This window comes from Engraulis encrasicolus, chromosome 3 (assembly GCF_034702125.1).
Source record: "Engraulis encrasicolus isolate BLACKSEA-1 chromosome 3, IST_EnEncr_1.0, whole genome shotgun sequence".
Taxonomy (NCBI): Eukaryota; Metazoa; Chordata; class Actinopteri; order Clupeiformes; family Engraulidae; genus Engraulis; species Engraulis encrasicolus.
In genome coordinates, this window is record NC_085859.1 from 32,436,688 (window position 1) to 32,457,405 (window position 20,718).

General features: G+C 42.1%; 2 protein-coding genes across 4 annotated transcripts in view; both read right to left on the bottom strand.

Moving 5' to 3' along the window:
• Window positions 1–1,124: 1,124 nt before the first annotated feature.
• Window positions 1,125–9,622, bottom strand: fsta (follistatin a). 3 transcript variants are annotated; one of them, XM_063195224.1, is made up of 6 exons: window positions 9,376–9,620; window positions 7,899–8,090; window positions 7,338–7,556; window positions 6,659–6,883; window positions 4,861–5,091; window positions 1,125–2,647 (listed from the first exon to the last, which is right to left on the bottom strand). In XM_063195224.1, exons 1-6 carry the CDS (start codon window positions 9,467–9,469, stop codon window positions 2,559–2,561), a joined length of 1,050 nt encoding a protein of 349 aa, XP_063051294.1. In that variant the 5' UTR covers window positions 9,470–9,620; the 3' UTR covers window positions 1,125–2,558. The 3 variants fall into 3 exon arrangements, with proteins under 3 accessions (XP_063051294.1, XP_063051295.1, XP_063051296.1); XM_063195225.1 differs by having other exon boundaries at window positions 2,557–2,670; window positions 9,376–9,622; XM_063195226.1 differs by having other exon boundaries at window positions 2,558–5,091; window positions 9,376–9,619.
• Window positions 9,623–12,118: 2,496 nt separating this feature from the next.
• LOC134444518 (integrin alpha-2-like) overlaps window positions 12,119–20,718 on the bottom strand; it is a 32,272-nt gene continuing 23,672 nt past the window's right edge. Inside the window, exons 17-30 of the mRNA XM_063193825.1 lie at window positions 19,890–20,041; window positions 19,360–19,470; window positions 18,489–18,574; window positions 18,125–18,266; window positions 17,817–17,909; window positions 17,475–17,551; window positions 16,253–16,336; window positions 16,032–16,131; window positions 15,704–15,814; window positions 15,288–15,398; window positions 14,691–14,804; window positions 14,156–14,245; window positions 13,359–13,475; window positions 12,119–12,989 (exon numbers count right to left, since the gene is read on the bottom strand). Of these exons, the coding sequence (XP_063049895.1) occupies window positions 12,909–12,989; window positions 13,359–13,475; window positions 14,156–14,245; window positions 14,691–14,804; window positions 15,288–15,398; window positions 15,704–15,814; window positions 16,032–16,131; window positions 16,253–16,336; window positions 17,475–17,551; window positions 17,817–17,909; window positions 18,125–18,266; window positions 18,489–18,574; window positions 19,360–19,470; window positions 19,890–20,041 (1,469 nt within the window). The 3' untranslated portion in view covers window positions 12,119–12,908. The remainder of the gene's footprint in view (window positions 12,990–13,358; window positions 13,476–14,155; window positions 14,246–14,690; window positions 14,805–15,287; window positions 15,399–15,703; window positions 15,815–16,031; window positions 16,132–16,252; window positions 16,337–17,474; window positions 17,552–17,816; window positions 17,910–18,124; window positions 18,267–18,488; window positions 18,575–19,359; window positions 19,471–19,889; window positions 20,042–20,718) is intronic.

Sequence of the window (20,718 nt, forward strand, 5' to 3'; positions counted from 1 at the left end):
GAAAAGTTAACCGAAGCTGAGTGGGAAGAAGGGGGAGAGCGAATAAGTAAAAGTTATTGAGGGGCTTAAGTATGAGTCCTCTGTGGGTGCACGCACAGGGGCTGCGTGTCGGGACCCATGCCTCTCGCTCTTCTCACTCTCTCTATATTCAGGCCCAGGGAAGCCGACAGGGTGTGGGGGGGGGGGAGACAAATGGGTCACTTGTCCCGGGCCCAGGGAGAGAGGGGTCCCATAATTGGAACCTCATTACATTGTATTGATTGGGTTTGGGCCCCTTTCAGATGTCTTTGTCCCGGGCCCAGCCAATGCTGTCAGGCCAGTTGTCTGGCTCTCACACTGTCTTCCGTCTACCTCTTACTCCACAAGGTTATAGTAGGGAGAGTTGCTGCAAACCATGAACCAGCTGGACAGCTTTGGAAAGGAGCGCATCACTCTCTGTGGAGCTGTAAGACTGTAAAAGAAAAACAGAGTTGGAAAGCAGTTGCAGGAGTTGAGTCTTTGTGGTGAGGGAGGGAGGGAGGAACACCTTTGTGGACAGTCAATAGGGTCTTTCCACTATGCGGCCTCGCGTCCTTGACCTGTGCTTGTGGCCTCTCGCTTGGCCTCTGTGGAAAAAGCAATGAAGTTCCCCCCGCTGTCAGGCTAGCCACAAAAACTTTTGGGGGAGATATTGAAATACACCTCTGTCATCAATGACGTCATCGCGAGGCCACAAGAATGCCAGGGAGCAAGGGAGGACGGGAGTCCGCTTATTAGAAAGAACTCAATGTGTGACGACACTCGGTTGTCTTCCATCCCCAAGCAAGTGACACTACAGGTGGTGCCCATGCACATATGTCCTCACATTTATGCTTCAGCTGCTGTTTGTGTGTTATAACCATATAAGCAGGACTTTTTCAAGGAGTTTGGGGACCTATAACAGTACCATTGAAGTTTTCGGACATTGAATTTAGGGAGGTATTGCCACACTCGCAAAGCTGTCATTGCAATACAGTACAAGTACTGTACATAACCAGTCATCACTAGAGGGGGCCGTTTCAGCTTGGGGCCCTAGGCAATGGTTCAGCTTTCTGGCCTGGCTGTGACATACAAGTCATGGGTGTCTTTGTTAGTACTCTTTTGGAACATTTTTGATAGTTTCATTGAACTTGTGAAGCAGTATCTACTCAAGATCACATGTTTTACTTTTGGATTTGATATTTTAGCTAATTTGACGTAGTTATGAAGTTCATGAAAAGCAATAACATCGTTTGGTTTCTTTGATTTTCTTTTTATTATTGTTTTCACTCTTCATATCTGTACAAATACCATCAAACTTTGTATATACATATGACATTTACATAAAAAAATACAAAACTATATATTTATAACTGATTTTTTGTATTTATCTTGTGATGTCTGAAAAAAGAAAAACAAAAATGCATTTTCAAAACAAACGCACACAAAGAAGTGATAGGTCTGATATACCAATACTCAATGCTACTATCAGCATTCCTGTGTGCCCTGCCAGAGCAATATGGAGCAGAACATTGGAAACAAAAAAACAGCGCAATGTACATGTAAAATGGCACATCAAGTAGGACTGAAAATCATTCTGTATTCTGTACTTTTTTTAATCGTTTCACTGAAAGACAATACTGCAGTTGAAAGACATCTGGTGTTGGACATCAATCCTAAACAATTTCTCATGAAAGGGTGTCAGTTCAGATGAATATATTGATGTGCTGCCAGCCACACCATACAGAGCCACTTTTGTTTTGCAGAACCATTGAGTTAGTCCCTTTGGTCAGCTATAATGAACTGTAAACAAAAACAAGTAACATTTATTTACATTTAAAGAGTGACAGGTTTCCAATAAATAAACACACAGGCAAACATGCATTTGTGTATGTGTGTGAGAGAGGGACAGAGAGAGGGAGAAGGACAGAAAGAGAGATACAGAGAAAGTGAGTTTTTTTAGATAAACATCTGTGACAGACACTGGTCAGATATAAGCAGATTTGTACAGCATGGGGAATGCAATTTACAGCTTGCAGATGATGTATACTTTACATGGTAACATTGGTAGCTCACAATAAATAACATCGCTTCTCTTTGGACAAATATATTTCTTCATAATAAAAAAGAAGGAAAAGAAATAAAAATATCACACAAAAAAATGCACACCCACATGCTTTCACACTCTCACATGCACATTTAACATGTCGCATTCACGCACACACAAACTCGCACACAATCAGTCGCTCACAAACCTCAAAATTAAAACATGATTGATAGTAAGCCAGACACTGTAATTGTATAAATTATACATCAAACAATGAGAAAAAAACACTGCATAAATAAACATCTAGCAGACTGGACTATATGTATACTTCCTTTTTTCTTTTTAAAAAATAAATAAGCATACACATATGTACAGTATAAACAGATTTTTTTTTTCCTCGCCCCAAGTTGAAGAGTTCCATCGGTGGTGATAAGGGCAGTTTTGTAATGCAGGGGAGTGTGGTGAATGGGACTTTATATATATATTTCTTTCTTTTGTTTAGTTTTGATTTGTTCTATCCATCCAGGAGGGGGGATAAATGGATGTAAGACGTGTAGTCCTGGTAGTCCTCATCCTCCTCCTCATCCTGGTCCTCTGTGATGGCTAGATGGGAGAATACATGGTAGCTGTTGCATGAGTCAAGACCACACAACAGCGCAGAAATCTCAGTAAAAACGTCTTTTTTCAAATAACGTTGGATACAAAACTGGCAGCCACAGTCAAGCTTTGTGCAGTTGCTGATTTTTGTTATAAAATATGATTTGGCATTTAACAAACATGCACTGGCATTCTTAATTCAATTAGCCATTCAGTTCTCTGCTATGCACCCAGATGAACATGAAATGCCCAGTGGTGCTGCCTGAAAATTGGAGTGGTGACTTGGAGAGTATTGATCAAGTCTTCCCCCCCCCCCCCCCATTAATCCGTTTTTCATTGTCAGGTTCCTCAATGAGGTAACATATTACCATGAAATGAGGTATATCACTGCACACTCAAATCACCCTCTTTGAGTTCTAGGGATATTTTTGACTTTCTTCAGTCATACTCTCTTCATCCTTTGCTTCAGATATGCAATAAACTATAACAGGGCTGCTCAAGGCTTGGCAATTTGACCTCTGACCTTCTACTGTGAGGTGGGTGAGGAGAGAGAGGGAGGGTTTTGGGGGAGGGGGGGTTGGGTGTGGGGGTTGGTCAAGTGGTGGCACAGCTTCTGAGGTATTTCTCTACAGGAGAAGTTAACATTGGCAAAGCACAAACAAAGCATCACACAGGCAGAGCAAACAGAAAGCAAACAAACACACAAACAAACAAAATCAAAACAAAATCTTAAAAACAAGCATATGGTCCCTCATAAGTCACATGTACAATTCTGCTATCTGTCAATGTGTGGGTGTGTCTATATATTTTTTTATATAGAGTAAAGCTGGAAGAAACCCCTTCTACAAGCTTCTCTTTCCACTGCATAACGTGATATGCCACATATGTCTAATCCCCATAAGGTGATCATAAAGTTGGTCCCTTTGAATCCTTTTGTACCTTATGGCAGAGAGACATTAGGGTTAGCTGACAATCTTTTTAAAATTGAGATGTTTCATGGCGAGCATGAAATGGTTTCTCCAGACAGTCTTTCTTTTTCTTTTCTTTTCTTTCTTTCTTTTTTTTTTAACTTGGAATGTGTTCCATCCTTCACTGTGGAAATATCTGATGGTAACTGGCTTAGCGATCACAGTGCATTGTCAACTGGCCATCTTGGAAGAAAATAGGTAGTGTTTGTCATAAAGTATTGATGACGTTACATACAATAGTATATAATTATCTATACATACACCCCACTGATGCGTGTATGTATATATATATATGTGTGTGTGTGTGTTCTTTATCTATCTAACTTGGCACCAATGTTACAATCACCTTATGCATATTGATGAATAGAGACATCTCTATATTTGATTATATACACGTTGGCTGCACTTTGTATGCCGTCGACCGACAGTGCCATTTTGAAATGATTGCTTACAGCCAAAAGCATTTTTAAAAACACAATATCGATGTGACATTAGCAATTCGAAGTCATCTCGAAATAAAAGTGAACACTAAAAACAAACGGATAACTTTCAGGCAACCCCATGTTAAATATTACAGGTTACTGAAAAATGACAAGACAACAAAAACGTATGCCTTTGTAACACGACTGTTCCAACTTCAAAACAGTTAGTCTCCATATATATGTATATAGATATAGATATATAGGTTGTGTTAGTTGTTTCACGAATCTGTCTAAAGACGAGTCCTTTTTTTCACATTTTTAATCCTCTCGCGTGGTATGGGCTCTCCTCTTGCAAGAATGCAAAATTAATGTAGCCAGCGACAAAAAAAAACGAAACAAAACAAAAACCAGTCAGCAAAATCAAACTTAAAGGACATGCATGTATGTCCAATCATCAGTCAGTCCATTCTGGGCCTCTGGCCTATAGCTGTAGCAGGATTTGGGCATGGGTTGAGCATGGACCGTGTTATTTCGGAGAGGTTTAGGCTGTACAGTCACATGGGCGGACAGGAGGCTGGGGTTGGGGGGGCAGGAGGGAGGGGGGCGGGATGCGGACGGAGGAGGAGGTTGTAAGCAGCAAGGATTGGATTGGGGGGCAGCGGATTGGTATGGGGGGGTATGGGAAGCTGGGTAGCAGCTGCTGTGGTAGGGCATAAGGGCAGACATTTGAAAATTGTCTTTTTGCTAGAAGCAGAAGGGGAGCTGGTTGTTTGTAGTTTGGGGTATGGGATTGGGGAGGGAGTTTTGGGGCGCCACAAGAGTTACTTACAGTTGCAAGATCCTGAGTGCTTAACCTCCAGGAGGGAGCCCTGCGCGCAGGCGGCCTGCTTCATGGCACACTCGCTGGGGTAGGTGGTGTTGTCGCTGGCGCACACCGCCTCCTCTGAGCGGCTGTCCGGACACACCTCGTCGCACAGCGCGCACCGGCCACGGCCCAGACGTGCGTCCCACAGACATTTCTTGCCCACCCGGCACTGGATGTCCTCGCACGACTTTGCCTCTGTGACGAGAGAGAGAGAGAGAGAGAGAGAGAGAGAGAGAGAGAGAGAGAGAGAGAAGAGTGTGAGTTGTGTGTGGAGTTTAGAAGTTGATGTGGAAAAAACCTAAGAAGGCCTGTTCGTTGCGATACTGACACCTAGTACAAAACAGACACAGGCATCTTAAGCTGTGGCACTGTGGTGCCGTGTTTGTGTGACGCAAGATGTCACAGGACACCCTCTGACATCAGGACATCAGCCAGTCTAACCTGAAGTCGGGGTGCTGACTGACTGTTCATCTCCAGTGATACTTTTCGAAAGACTTTCCTTAGTTCTGGATTTAGTTTTTGGTAAGACTTGTCATATGGATGCTGTTTTCATGCACATTCTTGGACATGAATCACGCAGTGAACTGAGGAGGTGTGAGAACAACAGTGCTGCCAACATGAGGGATAACTTACATGCCCTTTATTTCTCCTTGAGCAAACAGCAATCTTAACAAGGCCAAGGCAAGAAAAGTATGCAGTAAATCTTTTTTTATGTGAAGCAGAAAAGTTTTTGTGTAACATTTTCAGCACACACTTGAAATGTTAAGTCTCTCAAATGGAATTGTTACACTTTGGGTCTACCACTCACTAAATATAACATCATACCACTCATGTTCCCATTTAAATAATCCAAAATTCAGATAAACAAACAACATATAACATGACATACTGGGTAAACTTACACTACAGATAAATACAAAAATGCTATATGGGAAAGCAGGGGTGGGAATTGGCACCGGGCAAAAGTGGAAAAACATGGAGAGTTGAAGACTGGTAGGTTTTGCGAATTGAATATTACTAAGACTTTTTTAAATTGTAAAGTCTGTGATGTACAGTATGCTTGTTTGTCATTGTGATTGCCATGATCTGTCATTATTACTATTATATAATTATTATATTCTGTATGTTTCACGATTGTTGTCATTTCATGTTAAATGCTTACATTTCAGACTTTCACTCTATGTGGGAAACCTGTCTACTAGGGTAGAGAGGTCTGGGAGTGGGGGCACAGGTAAGGTGAGGGTGGGTGGTCGGCGTGGACTCCCTGATGCCCCTGCCCCTATATAGGCGACCCAATGGAGCTTTCTTCCAGCACTAATGAGTGATAAATGTTACATATTTGCACACATCTGTGAAGCCTGTCTACAAGTGTACTACAAGTGTAGAGAGTGTTGCGTGCGCGTAACGTGAGAGTGAGTGATTTAAGTGTTAGCTTACTGATGCATTTCCCCTCTTAGGCCACCCCAATGGAGCGCCAATAGGTGGTAAAATGTTACATTTAGGGCTTTCATTCCATCTGGGCAGGGAAGCTGACAGGGTGGGACAAAGGGGTCAGTTGTCCCGGGCCTAAGGCGAGAGGGGGGGCAAAATTGGGTCCTCTATACATTGTATGCTTTGGATGTGGGGCCCTTTCAAATGGCTTTGTCCCGGGCCAGGCAAAAGCTGTCCTGGCCCTGCATCTGGGAGTCCCTTTCTGCAAGTGTTGAGAGGGGTGGTGGGGCATGCAGGTAATGTGAGAGGGGACGGTGAAGTGTGAACTTACTGATGCACTTCCCCTCGTAGGCCACCCCGATGGAGCGGCCCAGCAGGCAGGTGGCCCTCCGCAGGTGACAGGCGCTGGCGTAGACGATGCCGTCATTGCCACACAGGTACTGCTCCGGGTTGGTCACCTCCGGGCACACGCGGTTGCAGGTCACGCAGTAGGCGTTGTTGGTCTGGTCCACCACACAGTTAGAGGTGCCAGGGCAGTGCACGTCCCGGCATGTCTCTGAGAAGTGGGAGAGAGACAGAATAATAATCATCATCATCATCATCATCATTGCTGTTGTAATCATCATTTGTAGCATGGTTATCTCCATTCATCATATCAGTGCCCAGAAACGTACATGTCCTGATAATAGTGCATATCTGATTCACACCAGCGACACACACACACACACACACACACACACACACACACACACACACACACACACACACACACACACACACACACAATAAATAGCATATTGTGTATGGTGTCTTGGTGTGCTCTCTCTCTCTCTCTCTCTCTTTCTCGCTCTCTCTCTCTCTCTCTCTCTCTCTCTCTCTCTCTCTCTCTCTCTCTCTCTCTCTCTCTCTCTCTAAAGTAGGCAGTTATTTGCGTGCCACACTAGTCTTTGCCCCATTCCTATCCCCCTCTCTCTGTGTTGGACTCTATGGCAAGAAGACAAACTACTTACTTTTGCATTTGCCCTGGTATTGGACCACCACTTCCTGCAGCCCTTTGCACTTGGCTTTCAGCAGAGCGCACTCGTCGCGGTAGGTCTTGCCGTCTGAGCCGCACACGGGTCCTTTCCAGGTGACGTTGGAGCAGTCTGGCGCGCAGACGCAACGCGGCTTACCCCGACGGTTCATCTTGCATCTCTTCCCTGGGCCACAATCCACATTGTCGCACGTCTCTGTACAAAATACATAAATAAATAAATAAATAAATAATTGGTGCATACCGTTTCGTGACGAGGACGCGAACGGAAATGCATGAACCACAACCAACTCAAACAGCTCACACAAATAAAATATAATAAACATGTTTCATGTAAAACTGCACATTTTACAAAAAAAAAAATAGATGGTTGAAGTAAAAATTGGCATGACTTCCAATGTCATGTTCATTAAACGAGTTCAATAATAAACACATCAAGAAAAAATCACAATAGGTTACAATAAAAGCACCGCCGTTGAACATTGCGCTAAAAGTGGATTTCCAATTACATTACATCACCGAAGTCTTGGCGACCTACCTTTACAAGGTATGCAGTTGGGTGCCCCGCCGTTGAAGATGGTCCACCTGAACAGCATGGTATTGGAAACATCCTCCTCCGTCCAGGACATTCCGAGTCTCCCACTCCTACAGCATTCCTCTCTGCTCATTTGAGCATGGTAAAGAACCTGGCACCGTCCATTTTTCCCCTGTTGCAGCCAGCAGTTGCCAGCTGTCAAAGAGGGGGGTGGGGGGTGAAAAAATACCAGTCGCTTTAAAGTCTGAAGCCAGTGACCCAGACACAACACGTGTAGCCCGCATTAGTTGTAGCTAGATGTCTCTCTCTCCCCCTCCCCTCTCTCTATTTTGTCTGCTTTTCCAACGGAGTGCTCTTGTTTTAGCACGCGTCTGTCTGAACTGCTTAAATAGTCGACTGACACAATGTACCTCAAGAAAAAAAACTGTTTATGATTACGATGTCGAGGTGGAGACTTAAAAATACATTTTAAATTATGGAAATTAGACAACAGCGTCGTTTTGACAGCGAAGCATGGAGATTATGACGGCCACTGCCCCTATTCAAGCAGGTCTGGAGGTGTCTAGACTACAGTCTAGATTTTTTTTCTCCCTGACGCGCCATGTGCAACTGATTGGGGGAAAAACAAGCACTCAAAAATAAAGCGGCTTTCTCTTGATTACATTTTTGCCTGTATCGTAAATTTAAACAAACAGGAGTTCAGCCCTACATGGATGTGTTCATATTGATACATTTGGAAATGGAAAGGAATCCAGCCAGAGCAGTAACATGCAGCAAAGCGCGCAGTCACGCAATGTCTCGGAACTCAACTTTGCGTGTATTAGAAGGTAATTAAAACGCAAATGGTTCTAGAGAATTGTTCTTCAATAACTTTAAGTTGTGACATTTTTACAAAGATAACGTAATAGTGTTTAAACACATGACCAATGTCTCAGCCCCACTGCTCCATAAAAGTTGTAAATGTAAGTGCAAACAACTGCTTAACATGGTATACAGAATTATATTTTAGAGTTTTAAACAGATGTATTTCGTCTAACCAGGTAGAAACGGCGTGCGCAAATGAGTCGTCAAAGTTTCTTTCTTGAAGTCTACTAATGTAGATAAATGACATGTGAAAATGTCTGAAGCCTTATTGCAGCCGTCTCAGTCCAAGCTGTTCAACGAAGCTCAACGATGGCTGCGCCAAAGGGGAGTTCAAAACTTCTTGGAATATATATATTTTAGACCAATACATGCCGCGTTCTCTTGGAATTCATGTTGCTGAGAAACACTTAATTTAATCACACAGTCCGTTGTAAAAGTCTTGTTCTGACCCTGAACGCACCTGTTTCTCCAAGTCCTATATTCAACTGTACTTGGAAAAGTTATGACAGTTGACCAATATGGTATTTCCAAGCAACACACAATGAGCGTAAAACCAAAGTTGACCAAGTGTAAAATACTGCAAAGTTGAGAACATCATAAATGCAAAAAAACTCACCTTGCACTTTCTGGTCCCCAATAAAGTGGCAAAGCCAGACCACTATTAAAACCATTCCCGGATGGATCTGGTGTGTCCTTAGCATCCTTAACATGGTGAAGGCAAAGCGAAGTAAGGTTCTGCTGAAAACAAGCAGCACAAGAAAATGATGTACTTAGACGGTTGTCGGTGCTGAATGAATGTCTGTCTCTGAATGCAACCTCTTTTTAAGTCTAGAAGGGGTCTCGGGCCAACTGTCTGCGGTGGGCGGTCTTCTCCTCAGTGGGGGTGGAGAGAAAGAGTTTGTTGGAAGTTCTTTCTATCCCCATCAGGTGACATGTTGCCAATCTCTAGTACGAACTTTCTCCAAAAGCTTGTGGGAAACAACGTCGTCCATGGGCGATTCTCAGATTGTGTGTGTGTGTGTGTGTGTGTGTGTGTGTGTGTGTGTGTGTGTGTGTGTGTGTGTGTGTGTGTGTGTGTGTGTGTGTGTGTGTTGGAGCGTGTGTGTGTGAGAGTATGCCTGTGTGTGTGTGTGTGTGTGTGTGTGTGTGTGTGTGTGTGTGTGTGTGTTGGAGCGTGTGTGTGTGTGTGTGTGTGTGTGTGTGTGTGTGTGTGTGTGTGTGTGTGTGTGTGTGCATGCGTGCGCGTGGCGAGCGAGCGTGCGCATTTCGTGTGCGTCAAGGGAGACTATGGAAATCATGCGTCAAGTGTGCCAAGTTAAAGAGCTATGGAATGGAGCCATGGTGTTTGTCAAGCAAGCTGTGAAGGTTGAAAATAGACGATGGCAACGGGAAGGATATGTGTATGAAGGACTCCAAAAGTTGATATAATTAGCCTAAAACTCACCGTTGCACAACATACGCTGTGAAGGGAATAGAGAAAATGTTGGCCACCCGTCTATAACTGTAAAAATACACCATAACAAGATTCCTAGGGTACTTCATACACATACAGTCATGTTCTTTCTCACAAACCTTCCCAGTCCTCTGTGTATGCGCATGTAATAATAATAATAATAATAATAATAATAATAATAATAATAATAATAATAATAATAATAATAATGATGATGATTATTATAAGGCCTGTGTCCATTCTATCCAGTGGGCAATTGCCATTACGTCTTTACTATTGTAATCTATATTAAATATATAGTTTTTTTTCGTAAAGTTTTCTTAAGATTCGAAAAAGACAACAATCGCCCCGAGTAGCCCACGGTCACGCACAGCTAATATTAGCGCAGACAGTTGTTTGGGTTCCGTTCTGGCCTCGGGCAGTCTATTAAATATATCCTATCCCTATTTCCGAATCACTTATAGGCACTCGTCTAGACAGGGGTGGGGGCGCCCTCTGTCGATAAGCATTTTGGTAGACCCCTCATGTCTGCCAAAGTCCTTGCACTGAAGGCCTTGAGCAGGGGTGGAGAACCTGCCTCTCTTGAGGCCGTCTTATCCGCCCCCTATATAATTTTAATGTTATGCAGTAAACATGAAATATGACACATTTTGTAAAGAAATCTTTGAAATGACATTTGCAGCACAATTAAGCGATCTTTTCAGGGGACCTAGTGAAGGTGGGGTCTGTTGTAAAGGTGGCCACCTTCAATATAGCCCTAACTAAAGTGCATGGAGAAATCCTGGTTTGTGTTCATAAAACAGCCCTTGTAGGACTTTATACTTTTTTTATGTGGCCCTCGGATGAAAACGCCCACAATTCCGCAGTTGCACATTACATGTTCATAGTATATAAACCAATACTTCATACATCTTTGGATGGTAGGCCTATTGGGTATTGTAACTATGCAGTTGTATAATCGTAGCTTTTGATTACAAAATTTCACCATTGTGTATGAATTATTCTCGCTTCTGTTGAACACACTTTTCTTCATTTGTCGATTACAATACTGTCAGTCTGAAGACATTATGAGGACCATTACTGTGTTTTTATTCCATCATTTGTAAATTGTCCATTCAATGTATGTATTTCATTCGTGTATTCATGTATTTCAGATGTTATGGATTGCGTGGCCAGGTCACATCAACACATCCTGTTACCAAACAAGTGGATGCCAAAAGCAATGCATCTCTATGGTTAGACTGGCATGCTGACCAATAGGCCTACAGAGAATTCTAAGCTTGACACACAAGTGAGGTCACATTAGTTCATCGAGTACAATAGCAGATTCGTGACACAATCATTATGTGTCCATCTCTTTACACCTGCTGAGATGTAGTGTGTTATATCGTGGGCTCTGAGATTCATGCTACTACACTGACATCTGCTGGACATATGCAGCCAGTACAGTATTACCTTTATTGTAGTATCATAAAGGTAGATTATGTCATTTATTTAGTAGTTTATTTTTCATAATTCATGCTGCCCATTCAGAAATGTTATCTTTTCATGAATATTTAACACCACCACCAATTCATATGTATTCATTTTGACTGGGGAAATTACACCTTTAATTGGATTCCCACGCCTTTGGCTGCAAAAGTACTGTACTTGGCCATACCAGTAAACATCACTTTATTGCTTTGAAAATATTCATGAAAAAGCTCAAATTTGTGAATAGGCAGCAAACATTTTGACGCCCCCCCACAACCAAAATTACATACCTTAAAGTAACACAGGTATGTATACGTAGTTAATGAAAGCTTTCCTGTCCTCTATGTCAAGTCCATGCAATAACGTATGCCATCAAATATTAGAGTTGGTGTATTTTTTATTTGACCTGAGAAAATGGGGCCCCTTAAGCCAGTATTTTTTCAAAGTGTGGTCCACTCTTAGCAATCTGTTAGATCTGTTAGCAATTCCATAAAGTTTGTTGAGCTGCCTATAGGCCTACACAGTGATTTTCAATCTATAACATATTCATGTCATTCAGATAAAGTAGGTCTAGAATGTTGTGAAGGGGAAATATGAAACAGTTGATTTAAACACACTCAATCAAGTAAATCCACAGGATCAAAAAAAATAAAATCCAGTGCCTCTAGCACGTTTCCTTGTCACAAGTGCAGCTCAATTCACTACCATGATTTTTCCCTTGACATTGCTCTTATAGTTCAGGATTCATATGCAGGACACCCAAAGAATTGTACGCATGACATGGATGAATGAGAATCTTTACGGACATTTGCAGTAGCACCTTGCCAAAGAATTGTCTATTGGAGTAAGATACTCCAAACCCCGCCTGCCCAATGAAAAGGGGTGTGCTCAAGTTCGGTCTCCTAAGGGGGCATTGTTCCCTCCTTCTTCTCTTTCTGTGGCGTTAGGTGAAGACTTGCATACGATTTGCACTACCGCCATCTATAGCGGTAAGGGAACTCCATTTACTCTCAACCTAAAGTCTCCAAAGGTCTCCTAACTGAAGGCCTCCTAAAGGGGTGCTCACCTCACGTCACATGAATACGGGAAAAGTACAGGCTTGAAGTATCTTACTCTAATAGGTTATTCTTTGACTGATGTGACTTCCTGTAATCACATAGATAGACAGAGAGACAGCGCTCCCTAGTGTCACTTGGCTGCATGTGCAAATCCTGTGCTTCTTTTTACAGTCCTTCCTCTTCGGCCTCCTGCTCCCCCTCTGCTTCCTTCTGGAGCTGCTTGTATTTCCGTTTGAAAAAGCCAAACTGACAAAAAATACACAGATAACAACGTTATTATAACAATGTTATCATAGAATCCCATGTCTGTTAAAAAAAGTTGTCCGACAGCCACCACACATACAGTGTCAACTTAAAGCTCGCCATCTTAGTAGACATGAAATCATGCTACGTGTTAAATTACCACAGCAAAATTTGGTTTCATAATATATAGAACCCAAAACGTAACTTATTATGAGACTTGGTAGTCTTGACCGCTTGAAACAGGCTTACATGTAAGTGCAGAATTTCAATCTATAATACCCCGGAAAAAGCAGGGGTTTATAGCGGTCCCCGGAAATATATTAATACAATTATAGCCTGCAGAGAAATTTGAAAAAAATAAACAAAACACACCTTCCATAGCAGCCCCACTACAAGGGCAAACAGGAGCAGCCCTCCGATGACACTTCCCACTATGACACCCACTGGCACATCAGCAGTCTCTCCTGGCTTACTGATGGTCACATCCACCTGGACACATACAGCGGACATATAAAGCACAGCTGAAAGTGTAAGTGTGTGTGTGTGTGTGTGTGTGTGTGTGTGTGTGTGTGTGTGTGTGTGAGAGAGAGAGAGAGAGAGAGAGAGAGAGAGAGAGAGAGAGAGAGAGAGAGAGAGAGAGAGAGAGAGAGAGAGAGAGAGAGAGAGAGAGTATTTGCCTCCCTTTACAGGCCTGTGACCTTTCAAGGACACATTAATTCTTTGCATCTAAGCAGACCACTTTTCCAGTCAATGGAGTGTACTATATAGCAGAATCTGAGAGCGGGTGAGGTAAAGGAGAATTCAATGACTTACTGGGGGTGTACTAATGAATGAAATGGGTTACGGGAGGGGTCAGGATAGGGGCGACATTTAAGAAAGACAGAAGAGGAGGAACTTGAGGAAAGTGACAGAAAGAGAGAATGGAAGGATGAGGCTGAATGCAGGGCCAAGTCAGTCTATCTGATAATGCGAGTCACTGTGTGTGTGTGTGTGAGAGAGAGAGAGAGAGAGAGAGAGAGAGAGAGAGAGAGAGAGAGAGAGAGAGAGAGAGAGAGAGAGAGAGAGAGAGAGAGAGACACAGACACAGACACAGACACAGAGAGCACCATGCACAAAACACCATTCCAAGTGAAAGAAGATGTGAGATCAGTGTAAGATACAAACTTCACCATTGCTTCTTTTAGGCCGATAATGAGCAGATCTGGCTGGGAGGTCTCAATCTCAGTAGCCAATCTCAGTTCCAAGGTCTGGAAGGTAGACTGGGAGGACGAGTCCATTACAAAGGGGACAAACGAAACAACAGTTAAGAAGGAATGGGCTCCTCCTGACATACTTACATTTATTTAATTCAGGGGTGGGGAACCTTTTTCATTTGAGGGGCCGTAAACGTAGGGGACGTAAACGAGGGCCGTACTATGAACACAAATCACTGTCCCCCTGCACTGAAGGCATATATTGAAGGCAACCACCTTTAAAACAGACCCCACATTATGAAGGTGCCCTGAATATAGCTTAACTGTATTGCAAATGTATTTGTACAAAATTTGTACAAAATATGTCATATTTCATATGAAGCTGAATTACATTAAAATACATAGGGGGCCGGATAAAACAGCATCAGGAGCCCCAAACGGCCCTCGTGACATAGGTTCCCCACCCCTGATTGAACTGAATTCAGGTGTAGAAGTGGTGAATGTCTCTCACAGATGCAAAGGTCCCGTTCCAAATCCTTGCTGTGATGTTCACAAAAAAGTTACTCTTCTCAGTCATGTCCTTCATCACACATTTTATTACTGAACATTTTGCGCTCTTGCAATCCTATGCAAGATACAAAAGAAATTGAGATTAGCCATGCAAAATCAAGACCCAGTCAAATAAAACACTACAGAAAGTAGTTTTACAATTCCATACCCATATCCAAATTCCATGCACAGTACAGTACAGGCCAAAAGTTTGGACACACCTTTTGAGTCAATGCATGCACTCATGTTGTAGTCTTGAAATGTTTTGTGGAGCTATAAGTATGTGTGTATTTGTTGTGTGTTCTAATCCTGCAAAACAATTGCCCATACTGGGAAAATAAAGCTAATATTGCTACACAGTAAATATGCAGTGTTAATTCAACACTCTGAGGGTACCCTTAGACCAAACACAATCGAGAAGATGTTAAGTCCCCTCTCTAAAAGTTGAATTAATACTGTATATTTTACTGTGCACTTCTAGTCCCTCTCAGCAGAAGCAAAACATTGAATGTGACAAATGTAGGCCTAGAGGACATAGATACAGTAGATGGAGACTCACCAAGTTTTTGATCCTTCTGAGGCTCTCCTTCTTAAAAGAGGCCTTGTGAGGCTTTGTCCCAATCTGTAGAGGGTTGATCAGGTCTTTGGCCTCGCACAGTACAGACCGGGTCTGCAGATATACGATCAGATCAAGTACCATCAGAAAACTGAGCAGAATTAATTACAATTGGGGCTGGCAGAGCAATTCACTGATTTTGATAGTTAGCTGTAATTGTTGTTAACCAAAAAAGTTATGAAATGCCGATTACACGGTAATTACTTAGTTTTATGGCCAAAATTATATAACACAGACGTAACCCCATATTTCAAAAATAGTTATAGATACACTTTATAGACACCACTTTTTTGTTTATTTTCATTATTTTTATGCTGACACACTCTCTCTTCACTCCCGTGTCGTGGTGTAGTCCTTACTAGTTGGGTAGTGAGGGTGGTCAGGTACAACAGGGGATTCCCTCCTTTGGTGCTCATGGGTAACGATATGCTCAAGAAGGTCAGACCCATGGGAACGTTCACAGTAGAAACCTGAAATAGAAACGAAAATCCATCTCTGAATCCAAAATGCACATATGTTCACTACAGAGTGCACTTTTTAGAGATCAGAAAAATGCTAGTGTCCTATGTTGAGAATGAGAGAAGATTCTGGGGATGACCCCATGTTGTTATTCTGTTCTCAAAATGATGAGAATCTTGCTGATAGATTAAATCTGTGGATAAATATCAGCTTCTGGGACATACATACTTTCACGCTTAAGTTGAACTCTGGTCCAATGTCGTCAAAGCTTTTAATGATAGATTTGGGTGGAACGGCTTCAACAACATAGAAGTTCATACTTGTTGCTCTATGGAAAGGAAGAGACAAAACAGCATTGAGTCTCCATAACAATACCAACAGTCGTAACTCATTTCACATAAGAAAATGAACTGAAAGTCAAAAATATGTTGTTAATTTCTAACACTCACTTGGTTAAGATGAGCTCAGAATCATAACGAACTGGGATTGTGATGTTGACAACATTGTCTGCTGGACGATTCTCTTTGCCATCACTGTGGCAGAGAAAGATGGAGATGTACAGGACAAATGTGCACGACAGATTATTACAGGGTTCCCACACCTTTTTCATGAACAAATTCAAGCACTTTTCAAGCACCTTCAAGCACCAAAATCGTAGTTTTCCAGCACCTTTAATAGGTCGCGGGAAGGGGGTGTGGGGGTCCTCCCCCAGAGAATTTTGCATTTTTAAGATGCAATTTCCTGCATTTCAATACATTTTACGGTGTCAAATGGCAAATCCCATTTCAAATCTCACTCCCTCAGATTGTTGATGTACCTGAACAATGTATTTATATTATTTGGATTACTGAGTTTGACTTGACACAAATTTCAAGCATTTTCAAGCACTACACCACAAGCTTACTGAGTGCCTTAAATTAGGAAAGCAACCCCGTGCCGCCAAGTGCAGGGCTGCTGACAGCTTTGGGTGGGCCCAGGACAAAGTCATCTGAAAGGGCCACCCACCCAATACATATAATGTAATGAGGACCCAAATCTGGCCCCTACTCTCCCTGGGCCCAGGACAGCTGACCCCTTTGTCCACAATTATTTTCCACAATTGACACGACCCCAACCCCAACATGAACGTTCAGAAGATTGCCCCTTCCCGGTTGTGTCAATATGGCACCGTATGCACGTGTCTACCTGTCGTCTGTCTAGACTCCCTTTGTCAGGTGACCTACCCTGCGCAAAAATTGTCATATAAAATACACATAGCAACACGTTTTTTCACAAAATGCAGCAAGCATATTCCGGCCCTAAGCCCTCAAAGACCCTTTACAATATAACATAACATATAAGTAATACTTGCAATGTGCAATAAAATATTTTTTGTATACGTATATTCCGCATCTAACGCTACCCATTCTATCCATCTTATTACCACACCCACTAACCCCGCCACATTTCAACGTTTTTCGTGCTACCACAGGATTTCTGCTCTGCGAGTTCCTGTTAGGCTGCCAACTGCTACCCAAATAGTAATCACGCCACCTTTGTAACCATGGATGATAAGGTGGGCACTATCTCCACATCAATCATTCCAGGACCAAGGCCAGCTGCCAAGTCAAAGATGTACATTTTACTGTGCTAGTGTGAATACTGATAAGATAAAGTTGGTTATTTTCTCACCTCTGGGCCACAAAAGACACCTGTGCTTTGCTTTGCAGGTTGGCGAGGTTGAAATCAAAGTGGACAGAAAATGCCGCCTTTAAAACAAAAGACAATGTATTCATAATTTTTTCCTCCCACAGTTGTTTAGTGGTTTTTGCCTTTATTATGACATGAGAGACAAAGAGATGGACAGGAAATCCTGGGGACAGGGTGGGAGGTTGGAAAAGACCCCATTGGCAAGCAAGCTCATCTATGCACCAGTGCTTAGCACGCTGTGCCACAGAATCCCCTCCTTCCATCTTTAGCACATGCGTACAGTCCTACAGACACAACTGCAGAATTAAAAACCTACAAACCTACCTGTTTGTTTGTCTCCAGAGCAGGATATGCCACTTTACAAGCCAGGGATAGCGAATCTGTTATAGAGGAGCACTTCACATAAGTTCCATCACTCTGAAAACAAAATACAGCAATAGCAAGCAGTGAGGGGTGTAATAAAGGTTTGTTTAAATTTTGCTTTGTTTCAGATTTAATTCAGTTCATTTCAATGACATTGTATTTGCTCAGATAACAATGCAGTTTGCTACCCCTTTGTCGTTGATGTACTGTTGAAATAAAAAAAATAAAAATCAGTCTTCTCATAGAAGTTTCTGACAGTAACAACTCACTGGGGCTGTGACTGATGCATAGAAGAGATTTTTGGAGTATGTCATCAATATCTGGGTGTTGTAAGCATTCTCCTTTGTGTTCTTTACCACAACATCAAAGGACAGTCTTCTGTTCTTAAAGCTCACAAGCATTGGAGATGAACTAGAAAATAAAAAGGAAATGAAAGCATTTTTACTACTCAGCATATAAAGCATATTACTACTCCGCATACAAATAAATCAATAAATTGTGACTTGTGTACGGAAATTGGAATATTTGTGAGATCAAGAAGACAGTCGGTCTCTCCCGACACACGCCCATGAGATTAGGTTTTTGTGTCCATTTTGTGCCCATGTCTATTAGTTTTGTTAAGTGGCATCGTACCTGGGTACTTCTTTTCCCTTCTTGACACTGAGCACAAGGTCCGTCAAACACACATTATCAGAACCACAGTCTTTGGAGAAGGGGACCTGACACAAAAATAAATTCCAAAATCCAAGAAAATGAAGAATAATCAACACCTTATGATTGCATAGACTGGTAATGGTGAAATTCCTCAACAAATATATTCATTAAAAAAAAATCCCATTTCATATTGAAGCACTACCACTACTTGTGTGATCACATGCATATAACTCATTAGAAGGCTAATGTTTAATGGAAAATTCCTGTCAATTTCAACATGCCATAATGTCCTTTGACTTGTCAGGAACCAAACATGCATCTTTTTTTGTTCAGCCAAATGGGAGCATGCTTTGCTTTACATAGTGTTGGAAACATCATAACAAGCTCCTAATATCATCCCCATAAGTTATGCAACGTCTGCAGACACATTACAACACAGCAGTAACCCATGCCCCCAGTTAGCTGACAGGATCTCAGAAGGAACTGAACAAGAAGTCCGAAGGGCGAAAAAAGATGCGTCCGTCTATGCAGAGGGGCCCTTAGGGCTCCAGGCCAAAAACTCTGCCGCTGCCACCTTGTGGACGCAGGAGGGAATTACAATTGAGAGAATGCGTTTCAGACGGACGGACGGACAGACCGACCGACGGATGGACATACCCTCTTATAGAGATGCTAGGACGCATCTAAAAATGGCACCTCTTGAGGCGCTGACAAATCAATGGTAGCGTGAACAATACAACGGCATGTTGAAATTGGACGACATTCTCCTGAAAACTAAAAGGTTCATATGCTGAACGGATTCCATTCTGAATGGCCTTGTGGGAGAAAGAGGCACACGAGGGAGTCTTACAGAGAATGCCCATGCTCGAGTGGAGTACAGATCCAGCACAGGGTTTGCGTCTGGTTTCTGAAGACCAATGTCCAACCTTAGCCCCAGCGGATTCACAAAGTCTGCCCCTTCCTGTAGAGTAAAACACTGTTTATGGCTCTATATTACAGTCTACACAGTTTCAAAACACCATTTCAAAAATTGTGCTATGTGGAGAGAACAAAATCTTAATGTAAGTATACTGTACATTTTTATGTTTCTTTCCTTTAGTATGGATGGGATAGATCATGACAGGAAGCATACTCATGCCTTGTTTCCCATGGGCCCCATTACATGGTATGGTGCAATAGTGCGATGCACCACTTTACCCCCAATAAATGTAGAGTACAGTGACTTTACGTTGGTTAGTTAGTTGGCCCATTGGAGTGTTTGCATGTGGTGTCTGTTGATCTTTTCCTTATGTGATGGATTATTAGTGGGCGATTGATGGGCAATTCTCCTTCAAAACTGCTTTGGCAAGAAGTGTCACCTGAATCATCTCACCATCTCACCTGAACATAGAGTGGGTAGTGTTTACACACAGGTCGATCCACAAGCTGGACGGTTCCACTCCAGTGCCTCTCATGGTTCTGCTGAAATAATCCACGAGAGGACACATGGGACGACTGCAGGTCTGCATCAACAGTGAGGTTGTAGGCCAACTCTGTCAAAGAAACAGAATTCAGAAACATATAACCACTACTATGTAAAACTGCTCATTACCAGGAATGTACATCAATACAATAAATTGATTTTATTATTCACCGTATGGCACAGTCTCAAGGCACTGACAATAAAATGTGTGGCTAGCTAAAAGAAAACAGACCGCAAGTACCGGGGACATTGAGTTAACCATAGAAGCTGGTAGTGCAGATTACAATGATACCTCACTGATTCTTGAGAAAGTGGCTAAAACAGGTTGTAATGTTGACAGAAAAAACTAAGTGAATTACAAAATTATATGGTATATCCTTGTTGACTAAGGTTTTGGCTTTTCAGAAATGCACAAGGCCAATCTCCCCATTTTGTATTGTTATCAGAAATCAGGCTTTTCTCTGATCACACCTTGTTTTTTGTCAACACCGTCAGACACAATTAAAAGTAATTAAAATTGTATTGACTTGGTTGCATATGTATCTGGAGTTTTTAAGTGATTATGTGTATTTTTTGGTTCACACATATGCCTTTAAATGTTGAAAATTCACTTTTGTTCTATTTTAATACTGTTTCATGTGTTCTAATTTTAAAATATGTACCGTCATACGATGCTTACTTAATGCCTAAATAGAACAAACATTTTTTTGTAATTTCACAAATATTCCTGTAGGCTTAAATTGGCTA